An 18,781-nucleotide genomic window follows, 5' to 3' on the forward strand; every position below is an offset into this window, starting at 1 on the left:
GTGGTCAACCCATGGATCTCCCCGCACATCACTAGTAACAGATACATCTATAGCATTCTCTGAGATACATAACAGAGACAGCTTTGATAAAGAATAGGACTAAATACCCTCTACTTCTTTATTCTCTTGTGCGTTTAATAAAATTTTTAGGGCTGTAGTCAACACTACCCTTTTCCAAATCATTATCTCACCGTCTGCCTCCCTGCACCCCCCCAACTTTATTTCATTGATGTTTGAACTGCACTGCTTTGCAGAATTTAACAGTATTATATATTTTATATAAAGTAGATTTTTAATATGTGTAACGGAAGGATAAAAGCAACGTTACTGGCCACATCACTAGTCCTTCTTAAAGGGGAACTATTGCAAAAGTTTTGTCATGCTGATATACATTTCTACATTTAATCAGTTAAACATTCTTACAGTATTTCTTCGCTATCCCACTTTCAGCTCTGACTCTCTTCATTTTCTCCTTATGCAAGAGTTAAGTGTCTGCTTTTGAATGATAGTTAGTTTTAATTAGTGTTTGAAGTGCTCCTTTTGTCTAGTAGATGTATTAGAGCTCAGTATTTTACAATAACCAGAAATCCTGTGTCTCTGCAAGATGAATTTGTGCCAAAGTCATATATTTTGTTAGATTGTGTTTGCACTGGAATCAGTTATTTGAGTGAGCTTTAATACATCTGTTAGTAAAGGGAGACCCCAGAGCGGTCAACAACCATCTTGGATTTTTGGGAGTAGCCCAGATTTCCACACACCCTCCTTTCATTTATGTAGATCCCTCAGTTTTTTTTCAAGACTCACTGAATATTCCATGATGTTACTGCACATTGTGCACAAATGTGCGTTAATATCGAATAAGGCATGCCCACAAAAATTCAGCAGTATGTTGCCCGTATCACTATCCCCCACCAGCTCTCAGCAATTTAGGTTGACAGCTATGAACCCCCCTATATTAGCTCTATTTGCCATTGAAAATCTGTCACCTGGCTCCAGCCAGGGGGGGCAGGGGGCTCGGCTGCGCATCCTGCGCCGGGCCCGCCCCCCTCTTGTTACGCTTCTGGCTCCAGCATGCAGAGAGAATGAAAAGAGACATGCTGAGAGGGGAAATAGTAGAGTAACTAGACTATTTCCAAAACTGAATATATATAAATGTATATATATATATAAAATAAAACACAATAAACTGCAGCTCATCCCTTTTTATTGGGTGCACGTGGGTGAGGCTTGATAAACAAATTATACAAAGTTTAACCCCAGCACTCCAATATAGAACCCCAAGAGAAACCTATTTTTGCACAGCTGAACTGTAACTAGTAAAAAAAGACACTTTTAGTTACAAAGTTTGTACAAAATATGCAAAAGCTGACGCGCCCCGTCAAGGCAGTGTCCATGCGTCAGTCCTACCTAAGTGAAAAAAGTGTTATTTTTGGGGGGAGAAAGACCATATCTGCTTTTCTCTTTATTTAGCATGATCTCTTCCAAAAACACCATTGAATGGGGGTTGGGAGAGCAAGCATTAAGGAGAGAGCCACCTCCCCATACTATAAAATAAAACACAATAAACTGCAGCTCATCCCTTTTTATTGGGTGCACGTGGGTGAGGCTTGATAAACAAATTACACAAAGTTTAACTCCAGCACTCCAATATAGAACCCCAAGAGAAACCTATTTTTGCACAGCTGAACTGTAACTAGTAGAAAAGACACTTTTAGTTACAAAGTTTGTACAAAATATGCATAAGCTGACGCGCCCCATCAAGGCAGTGTCCATGCGTCAGTCCTACCTAAGTGGAAAAAGTGTCATTTTTGGGGGGAGAAAGACCATACCTGCTTTTCTCTTTATTTAGCATGATCTCTTCCAAAAAGGATGATATATATATATATATATATATATATATATATATATATATATATATATATATATATATATATATATATATATAAATATATATATATATATATATACACATATACACAAGAGGTCCTCTGCAATCAGCCCATTATCAATATATTTGAAACAGAGACATTTTGTGCATACACCTACTAAAAAATGCCTTACCCTTTAAACAAAACAGGGATTGTTTGTCCATATATTGCAATATATTTTAGCTGGCCAACTACATCAAGGTCATCCCATATCTGGAAGGGTGGGAGCTACAACATGGAGCTGGTCATTGCTCCTGTATAACTATAACAAACAAGGGAAAGTTGTGCTCACCACTAATTTTTAAAACCATTAGGCGGTGGTGCAATAAGAAAATATATATATATATTTATATATAGTTCAACATAGGCAGCCGCACTCTGATCCGGATCTGTTAATTCGATGGTGGGTGCTGGATCAAAATTTATCATATAATTCCACAAAGAACCGCACTCCAACTTGTTCTGATGAATAAATTCACAGGATCCTTGACAAAGGCCCTAATGTGGGCCGAAACGTTGGACACGCAAATTGAGCACAATAAAATGTGACTTTATTCATCAGAACAAGTTGGAGTGCGGTTCTTTGTGGAATTATATAGAGAGAGAGAGAGAGAGAGAGAGAGAGAGAGAGACATAAAGTTTCCCATATCAGTATGTTGATGCTAATATTAAATTCTTATTTTTGCAATAGTTCCCCTTTAAGATATAAAACAATCATAAAGGGAGACTGCTCATGTGCTTCTATGTTGCGGTGCGCATTTTGGCCAGCAGAGGGCTCCTGTTATATCTATGTTAAACCTAGAGTTGCTGCTGCCTGTCTTGCTTCACCCTCTATCTCTTTTATGCGAGAAGTACTTTATTGCTAAGAGACGAGCAGTGAAGTTTCCTGTACAGGGGGCTGTAATTCTTTTCCTTTGGTTGTGTGAGGCGTTATTAAATCGGGAAGTAGGAAGGGACTTTATAAAACACAGTTGTGGTGAGCAGCACTTCCTGCTTGGGCGGCTGTTTGTGAGAGGAGGAGGTTTCCGCTGGTGAAGGGACCGGGGCAGTGTGCAGCCTTGCGGAAGGATCCTAGTCTGGGTTGTGTCAGTGCTGCAGGATGGAAGGGGAGAGCACTACTGCTGTTATATCTGGCTTTGTGTTTGGCGCCCTCACCTTCCACCATCTGAACTCGGGATCTGATACAGTAAGTAGAGCACTGGCAAGGAAACGGATTCCACTGGAGGAGCACATTGTTCTGTGAAGTGATAGGGGCAATGAATAACAGGCACAAACTTCTGTCAGTCTTTGTTTTTAGTTCAGCAGAGATAGTAACACTGACGCACCCTCTGTCACTGATCTACAACTCTCAGCATGCCATCACAGCCTCGTATCCGCAGGACGGTCCCACATTGAATGTCGCTGGAAATAAATAGTGACTGTCTCTATCACATCTTACAGTAGCCCCTGTGGCATTTGCCAGTGTCCAGAGATTGCCAGTCCACGTCTGCTTGTGACATAGAAAGCAACACTGTAGTACAGGGGTCCCCAACCTTTTTTTTTACCAGTGAGCCACATTCAAATGTAAAAAGAGTTGGGGAGCAACACAAGCATGAAAAAGTCCCTTGGGATGCCAAATAAGGGCTGTGATTGGCTATTTTGTAGCCCCCTCTGTGGACTGGCAGCCTACAAGCGACACTATACTTAGTTTTTATGCAACTAAAACCTGCTTCCAAGCCTGGAATTCAAAAATAGGCACCTGCTTTGAGGACAATGGGAGCAACATCCAAGGGATCGGAGAGCAACATGTTGCTCATGAGCTACTGCTGTAGTATATTGCAACTCCACTTTTACACCCCCCAGATGATATTACTGAATAGCGTTTTCGTTTTTTTTCTTTCTGCATTTTATGTTTTCCCAGAATTTACGTCGATTTTAAAGCCACCAGGAAAACATAAAAGCTGCAGGCAGGTTAAAATAGAGTTAAGCTGGCCATCGACGTACACATATAAACACACGAATCCTCGATTCGTACAATTTTCGGGCCGTGTTGAGAGTCCCGACATTTTTCATGCAATCAGTCATTCAGTCAATCGGACAGGTTAGAAAATTCCTGTCAGCTGCCGATAATATCCCTGCATGTATTGCCGATCTGACGATATCAGTGAGAGACTGTCACTAGCTTTTGTCGGACATGAACTTTGGTACGATTGTAAAAGAAATACAAAAAGTTTATTAGGACGTGGCCTAACGTGTTCTGCTCATATGAGTAAGTGCTCCAAAAGGCACGAAACGCGTTAGGCCACGTCCTAATATGTCCTAAAAGACTTTTTGTATTTTTTTACTTGCTGCTTGATCAATTTTTGGAGGCACTCACACTCCTGGCTTTCTTCAAATGAAAACTAAACCCTTAAAGGGGAAGGAAACCTCATCGGCGCTAACCCCCCACCCCCCTCCCGTGTATTGCCCCCCCCTCCCTCCTCCCCCTGGCCTACCCCTCCCGCTGGGCAAATGCCCCTAACTTGTTACTTACCCTTCCAGTCCAGGGAGTTCACAGGCGACATCTTCTTCCACGCGATCTTCTTCCTGCTTTGACCGGCGCATGCGCAGTAGGATCGTTTCGCCGGTACGATCTACTGCGCATGCGCGTGACTTTTGGCGCATGCGCAGTAGATCCGTACCGGCAAAATGCTCCTACTGCGCATGCGCCAAAACGCCGGTCAAAGGAGGAAGAAGATCGCGTGGAAGAAGATGTCGCCTGTGAACTCCCTGGACTGGACCTGCGCAGAAGGGTAAGTAACAAGTTAGGGGCATTTGCCCAGCGGGAGGGCTAGGCCAGGAGGGAGGGGGGTTAGCGCCGACGAGGTTTCCTTCCCCTTTAAAGGTTTTTTGCATTTGGTGCAACTCCCTTGTCAGTGCTTGACAAAGTTATCTTTGTGAATTTCCTACTGACACTTTCTCTGCCATTCATTTATCTGTTTAATAATGTTGTGCCTCTTTATGGTGCTTTGTCTTTGATGTTTACTGTTTTTTATTTCCATAAAGGAGGGCTTTCTGCTTGGAGATGTTATGGGTGAAGCAAAGAATTCCATTACTGACTCCCAGATGGATGATGTTGAAGTTCTTTATACGATAGGTTTGTTTGGTCCATTGTTTGGTCAATTAAAGGAACAATAACACCAACTAAATTAATGTTTTAAAGTAATGAAAATGTCACTGTTCCCCTACACTAGTAAAATTGATATGTTTGCTTCAGAAACACTTCCAGTAGTTCATATGCTACTGTGTAGCAATGGTGGAAATTGAAAAAAGGCTGTGTAACCTGAGCCTTTTCTCTTTTGAATGGCTGCCCCCATTGCTACACAGCAGCTTATTTTTATAAACAATAGTAGTGTTTCTGAAGCAAACACAGCAGTTTTACCAGTGCAGGGCAACACTGCATTATATTTTCATTGCTTTAAAACACTTTTTGAAGTTACTGTTCCTTTAACCTCATATGTCAACTCACTTGCAGCATTTGGAACAGGAAGGCATGATTTGGGGGTTTTGGCATATTGGGGGCACAATGGGTAGTTCTAGACTCTCTATGGTACATAAACCATTAATGAGACACAGTAGGATAAAAGTTATGGAGATTTTTCCTTTATTTTCTTTAACAATTATATTGATGTGCATGTTTAACCCCCTGGGTAAGTGAATCCTCAAGTTATTTTTGCAAACATTTGTTGCTGTGATGTTGGGTAGTGTTAGTAGAACAATAGAAATACTGCAGAGTTTGTTACCCTATTGAAGGGGTCCCCAAACTTACCCTTGAACCACATTCAAATGTAAAGAGTTGAGGAGCGACACAAGCATGAAAAAGTCCCTTAGGTGCCAAATAAGGGCTGTAATTGGTTATTTCGTAGCCCCTATGTGGACTGGCAGCCTACAGGAGGCTCTTACTTGGCACGATACTTAGGGGCACATTTACAAAGCTCGAGTGAAGGATTCGAATTAAAAAAACTTCGAATTTCGAAGTGTTTTTTTGGCTACTTCGACCATCGAATGGGCTACTTCGACCTTCGACTACTACTTCGACTTCGAATCGAACGATTCGAACTAAAAATCGTTCGACTATTCGACCATTCGATAATCGAAGTACTGTCTCTTTAAGAAAAACTTCGACCCCCTACTTCGGCAGCTAAAAGCTACCGAAGTCAATGTTAGCCTATGGGGAAGGTCCCCATAGGCTTGCCAGCGTTTTTTTGATCAAAGGATATTCGTTCGATCGTTGTATTAAAATCCTTCGAATCGTTCGATTCGAAGGATTTAATCGTTCGATCGAACGAATAATCCTTCGATCGTAGGATTAGCGCTAAATCGTTCCACTTCGATATTCGAAGTCGAACGATTTTAGTTCCTGGTCGAATATCGAGGGTTAATTAACCCTCGATATTCGACCCTTAGTAAATCTGCCCCTTAGTTTTTATGCAAATAAAACTTGCTTCCATGCCTGAAATTCAAAAATAAGCACCTGCTTTGAGGAAACTAAGAGCAACATCTAAGGGATTGTGGAGCAACATGTTGCTTGCGAGCTACTGGTTGGGGATCACTGTCCTATTGGAACATTCACTGATGCTAAAAATGTTTTTCCCCCAGATATACAGAAACATGTTCCGTGTTACCAACTTTCCAGGTTCGTATCATCATACATATAGGATCTTTTCCTGTTGCTTATTTGACACCTTAATCGTTATTGTTTTGTGAAAATAAGTTTTAAAATGGTAAAACCATCCATAGGTCCATAGATTGATTTTGTGCTTTTTCTTGTTTTAGTACATAATTAGACTATGGGTTCCATTTCAGCTCTTTTAAAACTGCAGCTCCCTGCATTCTCTAAAATGTCTTATTTTATGATAAAATTTAGTTAAACTTGTATGTGTTTTTTATTTATTTATTTGCAGGTTTTATATATTGTATATAGGCAAGTCCACTCAGTGCCTGCACATAAATGCATAAAGAAAGACAAAAGTGGGATGCACAGTTAAACAGAGAATATATAAAAAAATATCAGGACCAGCTCTCTTTTTTTTTCTTGCTAGATAGGAAGGAATTCCGTTTTCATACTGAAATATTTTCACTGACATAAGATCAAAAATTATATGAGGACCAAAGTGTTAAGACATTTGTACATGTTACATAGTTACATATGTAACTATGTAACTATGTAACATGTACAAATGTCTTAACACTTTGGTCCTCATATAATTTTTGATCTTATGTCAGTGAAAATATTTCAGTATGAAAACGGAATTCCTTCCTATCTAGCAAGAAAAAAGTTAGAGTAAGGCTGAAGAGCAACATCTACCGTTAAAGGGGTTGTTCACAATAAACACTTTTTTCAGTTCAGTTGGTTTCAGATTTTTCACCAGAAATAGACATTTTGTAATTACTTTCTATTTTCTATTTGTGATCGTTTTTCTAATATTGAATTTTTTAACATCTAAAGCAGCTCTGGGAGGGGGGTCGACGTCTCTTTAGGGTAAGGTCACACTGAGCGTTTTGGGGAGATTTAGTCGCCTGGCGACTAATCGCCTCGTCTTTGCGGCGACCAATCTCCCAGAACACTGTCCCTCACTCTTGCACTGGCTAAAATGAAAAATCGTCAGCGCTAAGCACACACAGCGATTTGTTTTCCGAAGTCGCCCGAAGTTCCTCTAAATTGATACATAGTTGATACATTTGTTATCTTTGTCCTTGCCAAGCAGAATCCCTGAGTTTCATTAAAGGCAGCCGTTACAATTGATAGAATAGTTGCTAATACAACACAGATACTGCTGAGAAATGTATCAACTAATTGTATCCACTAAATGTAGCAAATTGTATCAGTTTAGAACCTACTCCTGGATCACTGCGTTTCCAGACTGAAACACTAGAGACAGGAACTTTAATCTTCAATTTTGGGAAACTGTAAAAATTAAAGATGAAAAGCAATTGAAAAAAGTCTTTGTTTATGGTGCATAATCTGAAAACAACTGAACTGAAAAAAGTGTTTGGAAGATGAACAACCCCTTTAGGTCTGTAACCAGAGGGGAAAAAAGGCAAATTGGGGATGTCCACAAAAAATTGGAGAGCTGGGTATTGGTATTGGCTATACCTAATTGCTAATTGGTTATTACCTACTGCTTTTTATAGGCAAAAAGTCCCTTATTTAGGTTAGGGTCTCAGGGCAGAACTCCTTTGTCAAGTGTGTAAGCAATGGCTCTGCAGTCGAGCATGGTCAGTAGTCCTTGGCTGTATATAAAATTCAAGTTTAAATGATCTGACTTCTGCATGGCAACCAGACCCACTGCATGTTTGTTCCCTTGAGCATGCACCTTATTTCTCATATCACCAAATAATTAGGCTTCTTTTTTTTTTACTCTGAAGCCATGTGTGTGTGCGTGCGTGCTAGATCTAGAAAAATGAGAGGCTGATAAAACAAGCAGTTGTTATTGTTCCTAGATTTTACAATGCACTTGGTGACCTGAATATTCCAGAACTGAAAAAGTTGCTTGCGGGCCAAAAAAAGGTATATGTTATCAGTCATTTGTTGCCTATCATAGACTTGCCAGTCTTATCTAATGTGTAGTCCATGCCACAAATGTTATACAGGTATGGATCTGTTATCCAGGAACTCATTATCCAGAAAGCTCTGAATTATGGGTCATCTCCCATAGACTCGATTATAGATAATTCACATTTTTTAAAAAAATAAATATTTATTTATTTTTCTCTGTAATAAAACAAATAAGTATATAATTAATCCTTATTTGAATTAAAACATCCCTGTTTGGTTTATTTAATATTTAAATGTTTTAGTTGACTTAAAGGTAGACCTAGACGTAGAGATGTCTTGGCCATATATCTGTATCCAGTCACAATATAGCCAGGTATGAGATTCATTATCCGGAAACCCATTATCCAGAATTATGGAAAGGCCGTCTCCCATAGATTCCATTATAATCAAATAATCCAATTTTTCTTTTTAAATGATTTCCTTTTTCTCTGTAATAATAAAACATTACATTACCAAACTATGATATAATTAATCCTTATTGGAAGCTAAACCAGCCTAATGGGTTTATTTAATATTTTAATGATTTTCTAGTAGACTTATGATATGAAGATCTAAATTACAGAAAGATCCGTTATCTGGAATACCCCAGGTCCCGAGCATTCTGGATAACAGGTCCCATACCTGTATATAGATTGTAGCAGAGAGTAGAGTAGGCATTCGTGTAATGAGGATCAATACTTCTGATATCACAGTATTTCTATATCTATACTATATTAATAAACTGAAGCACATATTGAATATGTTAAAAATATTGTACACCAGTACTAAGTTTTACTATACCGTTTACTATCTAGCAACCAGTAACACCTTTGTTTAACTTTTCAAACATGAATGGGTTGTTAATTATACTTTAAACATTTCCCTACTAAATATATTTATTGAAGCCATTCCCTTTGGTTTGTGAGGCAGAGGGGCATTCAGTGAAACATGAAACCATTACTACCCATATTTATTTAGTTTTTATTAATAATAGTTAATAATTTGCATAATTGTACAATTTCATATGCCTCATGAAGGCTTAGCCATGATCAAATGTGGCTTAGCTGAGGGGAATTATTTCTCTTAATTCAGAAACTCGCTGTGCACTGTTTTTCTAAATATATATTTTTTTTACAGTCTCAGAATGTTATTGGCTGGTACAAATTTCGACACAACACAGAACAGATAATGACTTTCAGAGAGAGGCTACTCCACAAGAACCTGCAAGAACACTTCTCAAATTCAGGGCTTGTATTTTTATTACTAACATCAAACCCAGCAACAGAGACAAAATCCACACACCGCTTGGAGTATGCTCTTCATAAGCCACAAGATGGGCAAGTATCCTTGTAAAAGTTTGCTGTACAGAATAAAATACTGAGCAAGGACAACAGAACCTCTTGTTTGGCTGGCATACACAAAATGGTAAAATTGCAACTGCTTTAGAAAAGCGTTTTTAATGGATGCAAATATCTTACAATATGATAAAAGTAAAAGGTTCTAGCTTGTAAGGCATCTTGTAGCTAGTAAACAGGCTCTTCCAAAACAGTTGCCAAAAAGTCCTATACTTAATTATTTTGTCTCAGTAAAGAATGATGATCCTTACAAATACAGTATTTAAGTTGTCACCGGATAATTTTATTACAGTGGTTTAAAATTAAGGATGCACGGAACCTACTATATTGGATTCAGCTGAATCCCTGTATCCTTCGTGGAAGAGTCAGCTGAATACCAAACCTAATCCGAATACTAATTTTCATATGCAAATTAGGGGCAGGAAAAAAAAGTTTTACTTTTTTGTTTTGTGACAAAAAGTCACATGATTTACCGCCCTGCCCTCAATTTACATATGCAAATTAGGGTTAGACCAGGCACAAGGATTCTGGCAAATCCGAATCCTGCTGAAAAAGGCCGAATCCTGGCTTAATCAATCTTAGATTCGGTGCTTCCCTATTTTAAATGTAGCCTTATGTATCCATGATCTATATTCTATACTAATGTAGTAGTCTCTTCCAGCAGCCAGTGGTGAGTCGCAGAGAGACTATTGCAGCAGTTCCAAAACGGTGGGCTGTCCCCCCTAAGTAGCTACAGGTGAAAGTTATTTAAAGGAGAAACAAACCCGTAACATAAAAAACACCTACCCTTTGTAGACCTCCCTTCCTCCCCCCCCCCCGAGCCTAGGTGGTACCTGGGGCAAATGCCTCTAACTTTTTACTTACCCCTCGGTGCAGATTCTGTCACCCGCAGTTCACGGCAGCCCTCTTTTTTTTCTTCATTAAACTTCGGAAGGAGACCTTTGTTTTCAGCGCATGCGCAGTTGGAGTAATTTTCCGGTCCCAAACATCTTTCGGAAATTTTCGTGACTTTCGACGCATGCACAGTTGCATCTAGGCTGGGGGGGGAGGGAAGGGGGGGTCTGCAAAGGGTAGGGGGGTAGGGTTTTTTATGTTAAGGGTTTGTTTCTCCTTTTACATAGAATTAGTAAAGAGTGTCTTCTGCTCACCTAGATATACCCGGACATAGGAATGCCAAATGCAAGATTCATTTTTGGACCAAATTCCACACTTGTTGCAGGGTTCAACCCAAACATGTTTTTAGCAGTCTTTTAGGTGTTTGTCATACACTGCATCAAATTTATAGTCTTTGACGCTAAACTTGCATCTCTTTCAGCTTTTTTCACAAGGTGCCCTTGGTCATTTCCAACCTTGGTATGTCAGACCAGCAGGGATATAAAACATTATGTGGATCATGTGTTTCTGTCGGCTTAAACACAGCTATTAAAAAGCATAGGTATGTAAAAAGGATGCTTGATTTCAGACAACAAGATGTTATACTGCAGAATCTTCTGCAGTATAAAGTTATTTGTTGCAACTACAAGGTTCCCAATCACATCCAGTTTGGATCTGAAGATTTAACCCCAAAACTGCTTGAGGGCTTCAGACCAGCTCCTGCATCATTAATGTACAGGCAAAATTAACCACTATACGCCTTAAGTTTTTTCCGGAAATGAATTTATGGAAAAGGCAAATACTCCGCTATTAAAAAATATAATAATAATAGCAGTAGTTGATGTCACAAATCATCCATTATTATACAAATCATAAGTGAAGATGCTCTGTGTGGCACGTGCTTGATGTCTCCCACCCTCTTTCTACATAACTTTTGATTTGAGAACTTATTGGTCTATTAAATGTCGTAATACACTAATGTCTGTAGTATCATAAAGATTATTTCAGTATTCCTTTGTTTTGAGGTTGGAGTTCTTTAATGAAGATGGTGCTTTAGCGGAAGTTAACAGAATCAGTGATATGCACATGACTCTTCAAGAGGAACTAAAGGTAAATGGAATAGTACAATTAATCATAGTAAGCTAGTAAACTCCCAGCACCTGTTGTGGGTCACTTCTGAATGACCGTAATAGAACGTTCTATGAGTCGCCTTGTATGGACAATATTTGTGAGTCCAAAAAGACTTGCATGGTATATCATTCATGTAAAATGCAAGCAGGAGCCAAAGCTCTAACAGTCACAATTGCCTGCTTTCATCTTACTATAATATATGCTCCAGCACCATTTGGCTTCTGTCCACAATATTTTGTGTGGCACAGCATCTGCATTTTAATAGCTATGAGTAGGTAAGAAATATATATTAAAATAATGCATGTTTCCTCTAAATACATTTATGACCTTGAAAAAAAATTGTCCTAGTTTTTCTTTAATAAAACATAATTCAATTTGCAGAAAACTTGCAGTCAACTGGTAGAAAGTGAGAACTCCGTGGAACAACTTCTGGAAGCAGTTAATGACCTAAAGAAGCAAATAGCTGAGAAGAAATTGCTCATGGAGGAAAAAGGTAATTTGTGGATACGGGTATATTAATTTGTGATCTGTATCTGTAATATAGACTATATATTTTATTATATATAATATGATATTTTTATACCTTGGGATTTCAGTGCAGCTCTGTTATGTTTCAACATGCTGTGAGAGCTGGGTGATATTCAGTGTCATCCATCTGTTTGTGCAAACCATGAATAATTGACTGGTGCTGGCATGGTGCTAAATAAGACTTTAATTGTGAAATTGCTGTGGTAGTTTATCAAAAAACACATATATAGTTGTATTCAGAATTATAGCAATTCTACATCACTAACCTGATCAATCACTGTTTTTGTAGAAATGATATTTCTACATGGCAAATAATTAGTTAGTAGGTGTAGTGGAGTAATAGAAAACCAACAGACCCTACAGTCATGACATGCATGCTGCTGATTCTGTGTAATTAAATCATTAATTGAGGCTTGTTCCAAATAATAGTGTTCAAAATAATAATAGTTTGTTCCAAATAATAGCAGTGTGGAGTTTAGTTAATGAGGTCATTCTGTGAAAAAACAGGTGTCCATTACAGCACTTAAAGGAAGGAATGGATGTTTGACATGGTTGCCTTGAGAAAGGTCCCTGCGTGGACCGAAATATATATATATATATATATATATATATATATATATATATATATATATATATATATATATATATATATATATATATATATATATATATATATATATATATATATATATATATATATATATATATTGAATAAAGTACCCCCTCTTGTAAATTATATAAAGATATTATTGCAATTACTGCATATTGTTTCCCCTAATATTAATTTGACATTATTATTTCATTTGTAGGAAATAAAGTTTCTGAAGACACAGAAGAAAATGTTTTGTTGTGTGAAGCTTTTCGCAGATTCTTTCCTCAGTCTGCTCTGCTGCAATCTTGCCGGCTTTCTCTGGGAGGAAGGCAGATCCCTCACAGCTGCAGTGTCAGCCACAACAGTAGTGATGTAAATGAACTGACTCTAATGGTCAAACAATATGACTTCCCAGAAGCACACAGAAGGCAGGCTGGTAAAAGGAAGGCTCACTCAAAACAGCTTGGCAAAACCTCAACAAAGAAGTCTCGACTTCCTCCGTTTCAGAGACCGCAGTCTGATAACAGTGACAGTGAGAGTAGTGACAGTGAGAAACTGTTGTGCACCAGTGGCACAGAGACAGATGGTGATATTGTACAAAGTTTAAATGTGGAAGTGTCTCGGTCCAAGTCTCCAACTTTTTAGATGCAGGGGCCCACCAGAACATTTCACTAATAAAAGGTGAAAGAGTGTTTCTTAACTGGAATATGAAGCAAAAGAAGGGAGCATTGTTATTTTACGTTAATTACTAGCTGTACAATTCTTCACGTTTTATTTAGGGCCTTAATAGAAAAGGATGTATGGGTTTCATTTTGTGCCCTTACAAAGTTATTTTTATAAAGTGTAACGTAACAACGTTTCTTCACTTTTTTTATGGAACAGAATAATTCTCCCTTTATTTTTACAAATGCATCTAATGTTAACATTTTAATCAAAGGGACTTTATTTAAAAAAAAATAGCCGTAAATATATTCTTCACCCGATTAGCTGGGTTTCCACGTCCTATTTGAAGGGGGGATGTCTCTTCATAAAGAGATTATCCACTGCTAGGAAGAGACAGAGCTGCATTATCTTCCAACATTGCTTTGCATGCTCTCATTTGCTTAGAGTGAATCATATAGCCCTCCAATGCAAAGCTAGTTGAAAGACTGGTAACACCAAAAAAAAAAAAAGGTTTTGTCCGTGCATTTAAAGAGGTTGTTCAACTTTTAGTATGATACAGGGAGTGATATTCTGAGACAATTTGCAATTGGTTTTGATTTTTTATTATTTGTGGATTTCGAGTTATTTGGGTTTTTATTCAGCAGCTCTACAGTTTGCAATGATTAGCTATCTGGTTGCTAGGGTCCAGATTACCCTAGCAACCATGCGTTTATCTGAATTATAGATGAATATGAATAAGAGAGGTCTGAATAGAAAGACAATAACAATAAATGTGTAGCTTTACTATTTGTTTGTAGATGGGGACAGTGACCCCCTTCATGCTAGCTATGTAGAAATACCCCATACAGGTCGGGAACCCATGCAAACAGAGGGGTAATTGTGTGAGGGGCTCAATGATGCAGCAGTGGGTGCAAGCTGGCTGGGCAGACATTGAGCTAATTGTTTAGGGCTCTTACACACGGGTGTTTTATGCTGCGCTCCCCTGCAATCCGTTTTCTTCCGTTCAGCCGCAGGAGTAAACACACTCAATTATCGTCAAGGGGGCTGTACTTCCATAGACGCATGTAAGCACCAAATGCAGGTGGGACGCAGCATGTTGCATTCCACCTGCGTTCGGTGCTTACATGCGTCTGTGGAAGTACAGCCCCCTTGACGATAATTGAGTGCGTTTACTCCTGCGGCTGAACGGAAGAAAGTGGAATGCAGGGGAGCCTAGCAAAAAAATCACCCGTGTGTAAGAGCCCTTATTGTACTGTTATTGGTGTTTCCTTTGTACTTTTAAACTCCCAACATGTTCTCCTCTGAGATATAGCACTACCATGTGATGCATCTGGTATGACATTCCATATCAGCCCTTGATGTTGGAGATCATGCTAGAGACCCAGCTCATTACAAGCATCATGTTCTTGATTGCTAAAAAGTGTTTTCAGTTCCATGGGAGAACCGTACACATATATAGTACTCCATTCCCTTGTCATGCCTGACCATGCCCCCTGTTAACCCCTTAGCTGTATATTTAAGACATTGAGACAATTTGTGCAAAATGGGCCCCCTTTTGATAAAGGCGTATTTATCAAATGGGTGAACTGAAAAATACTCTTTTAAAAATGGAGAGTGGCGGAATTTCACTTTAGAGGACTGTGGTGATCTCTAACTTAACTAACTTGATAAATATACCCCTGCTCTTCAGCACTCCTTTTTTTTTTTTCACAAATGGGAAGTTCTTGCTCATCATACACTTAAGAGATTTCCTAACCGAAAAATGACCTGTGCAGCCTAATTATCAGAGAAGTAGAAAATCACCGGCACAACAGGATATTTCTGGCAGGGAAACCCTTGCCGTTTATTTGCGGATGCAACCTTTCGGGGCGTACCCCGACAAAGGGGTACGCCCCGAAAAGGTTGCATCCGCAAATAAACGGCAAGGGTTTCCCTGCCAGAAATATCCTGTTGTGCCGGTGATTTTCTACTTCTCTGTCTGTTGTGGAGGCTGCCAATACCACCTCCTTCATCGAGCACCAGGTTTCGCAAAATTCGAACGGCCAGGGTGTGCGAGGTGACTCTTCTTGTTTCCCAGCCTAATTATCAGCCCATTAACACTTCAATTTCAAACACCTTTGCTGTATAAAGAGCTAAATCAGAAATCACCCGCACACGTGCGGCAATGTTTTCTGGGTATCTGCCCTCCCCTGACCCCCACACTACAGCGAAAAAGCCACACAAACAGGGGAGCTAAAACGTGAACAGTGGTGGCCAAGCTCCCCCTACAAGTTAATAAAATACTGGTGACCAGGCCCTCCCTACATGTTGAAAAAAATCCCATTGGTGGCCAGTGTCCCCCTTAAAAGTTAAAAACAAAATACTGGTGGCCAGGACCCTCCATACAAGTTAAAAAAACATTGGTGGTCAGGGGTTTCATTAAAAATAAAAGGTGTTCAGTGGAACTAACCTTGTGCGTGTTTGCAATGTTCTCCTCTGTGATGGCAGCTTTGAGTCTTCGGCAACTTTTGGTGACGTCACATTCACTCAGAGAGGCCCAATTAATCTGAAAAGTGTAGCACATCTGGGCCCCCCTTTAAACTCAATCTTCCGGGCCTGGGACGACTGTGCCCCACTGGCTGTATTCAAGGTAATGAATTCAGGACTGAAAAACTTGTGTTGAATAAGCCAAAACAACAGGAATTTGCTACACTCCGCTGCTTTTGCTGGACAAATATATTACCGGCATATGATGACTTCTATTTTGCTATTGCATTCCTATGCTTTAATGGATTTTTAAGGCCACTACAGAGGAATTACATTATGAAAACACTGCTGTTGAGAATTTTAGTACTGCCTCTGCAGTTTCAGTATTGCAGCTGCTCACTAATAATACTGTATGCATTTCTACAGTTCATTGAAGTTTCAGGCTCATGCCTTAACGCTCCAGTGGAAGTGTACATAAATAGTTCCACATCATGAACGTGCTTTGATTTCAAAGCAGAAACAAGCCTATCCTGATGCATGTGTAATGAATATGAAAGAACGCTGAGGCCTGCACCTCCTGAGAACGATCCTGGCCCTGTTGGTTATTTATCAAAGTCCCAATTTATCTCAATATTTTCTGCTACAAACTCCGATAAAATCTGCTTGGGTTTTTTACGCTTATTTATTATTGCATTTTCCCAAAAATTAGCTTTGCAGGAAAAAAATCTTTTTTTTTCGAATTTTTCATCCAATTTTCATGATTTTTTCGGAATTTCCACCCTAAAACTTTGGGGGATTGCACAAAACCCAGCGCACATCAAAAAAATCATTGGGACTTCTCCCACTGACTTATATGCAACCTCGACAGGTCTGAGCTGCAGGATTTTCAGATTCTGACTTTTCCATCCTCGAGGGATTAATAAATTCCGAATTTTTTTTTTTTTTTAAAAGTCCGATTTTTTAAAAAAAAACAAACAAATTTTTCGTGGTTTTTGCATTCAGAGTTAAGTAAATAACCCCCTCTGTGCCTGATCATTTTAATTAGTGATAGTTTTCTGTTCTGCAGTTTATTGTTGTGATTGTGTTGTAGCTGTTCAGTGATACCCTGTGCAGTCACTCAGTATATTGATACTGTGTTCAGCTCTGTAGTTCACCACAACTACTTTATTGCACAGTAAGTGCATTTGTCCAAATAGTTACTCAGTATATTGATGCTGTTTTTAGTTCTGCAGTCTGTCTCCGTTCTGTTCAGTAATATTCTGTGCACTTTTGCAGTTCATCAGTATTGCAGCTTCTCGGTATACTGATACTAAGTAACTGCAGCCAAGCACTAAAAATAAACAGAAGTGCGCACAGTAACACCTTTTGCACATTTAAAGATCATCTGTATATTAGTGCTGTGTGCACCTCTTATGTCAGATATAGTTGTAGTTTATCAGTGCTGCTTGTTTGCACAGCTATGTGTTGTACTTACTCTGTATATTGATACTGCCTGCAACTCTACAGTTAAAGGAGTGTTTTACCTTCCAAACACTTTTTTGAGTTTAGTTGTTTTCAGGGTGTTCACCATAAACACTTTTTTTCAATGGTTTTCCATCTTTTATTTTTTTTACAGTTTTTGCAAAATTGAAGTTCACTGTCTCTGGTGTCTCAGTCTGGCAGCTCCGTGACCCAGGAGCATTCTGAACTGGTACAATTTGTTACATTTACTTGATACATTTCTCAGCAGTATCTGGAATATCAGCAACTATTGTATCAATTCTAACAGCTGCCTGTAATGAAGAGATTCTGCTCAGCAGGGACAAAGATAACAAATGTATCAACTTAGGACAGTTAAACGGTTTTAGGAAGTCCCTTCTTAAACCCATCCTGCACACCACCAAATGAACTGGAAGTGCCATCAGTATTTTGGAGTAGAACAGACTTGAGACCAGAAATGGGGGCATAAATTGTAGAGAACATTTTTTGTTTGTTTTTTTCATTTTAAAGCTGCCTGCAACTGTTTAGTTGGGTAACTGTGGGCCCCACACACTCACACACAGAGATGTGGTCTTTTCCACCAAAGGCCTGGATGATTTGCAGCTATTCTGTGTGTACCTAACCCTAGCCTGTTTTATGAAGTTTTTTTTTGTGGATATTCTTCTGGATACAAGAACAGTCCCTGAAGTTCAGTTGCATTCTGTGCTCCAATGAATGATTGGTGGGAACTTTAAATAGGACCCGTAACATTTGTAGGGCCAATGCATGCAGACGCCACAAACGTTTTGAACAGTCAAATGGATGAGAGGATGGGGCCTAAAAAAAGGTGGATTTTGTCATGTCATCATTTTGTTTTGACACAAAGAACCCCAAAACAAACTCTTTTGGGTGGAATATTGATACAATAGGCTTCATGTCGATTAAGGGGTCTTACTCACAAGCATCAAGTTGCTTTCAAAGTTCACTGCTTCCCTGTGGCACTGTGAATACAAAGCGATTTCATTTACTCACCTTGTGGTGAACACAAGAAAGCAAAAACAGATCATACGCAAGTGGATCATAACCCAAAACCTATTTACTAAACATATGTTAAAAATGGGTATTTTGACCACCTTTAACAGCAACTAACTGCAGGGCAAGCTATATATGCAGGTATGCAAATCCCAAATGCTCAGGACAGTGGTGTACAGAAAGTTGTTGCCTGAGCAAC

The 18,781-nt window shown here is 39.1% G+C and overlaps 1 protein-coding gene across 1 annotated transcript; it reads left to right on the top strand.

Annotated features, from left to right (window-relative positions):
* Positions 1-2,834: 2,834 nt before the first annotated feature.
* abraxas1.S (abraxas 1, BRCA1 A complex subunit S homeolog) lies at positions 2,835-13,818 on the top strand. The gene is given in 9 exon segments (NM_001091870.1): positions 2,835-3,114; positions 4,953-5,043; positions 6,546-6,582; positions 8,391-8,457; positions 9,622-9,821; positions 11,155-11,274; positions 11,738-11,822; positions 12,225-12,336; positions 13,181-13,818. Coding segments are annotated over 9 exon segments (1,227 nt in total). The 5' UTR covers positions 2,835-3,027; the 3' UTR covers positions 13,609-13,818.
* Positions 13,819-18,781: the final 4,963 nt, after the last annotated feature.

This window comes from Xenopus laevis, chromosome 1S (assembly GCF_017654675.1).
Source record: "Xenopus laevis strain J_2021 chromosome 1S, Xenopus_laevis_v10.1, whole genome shotgun sequence".
NCBI classification, from domain to species: domain Eukaryota; kingdom Metazoa; phylum Chordata; class Amphibia; order Anura; family Pipidae; genus Xenopus; species Xenopus laevis.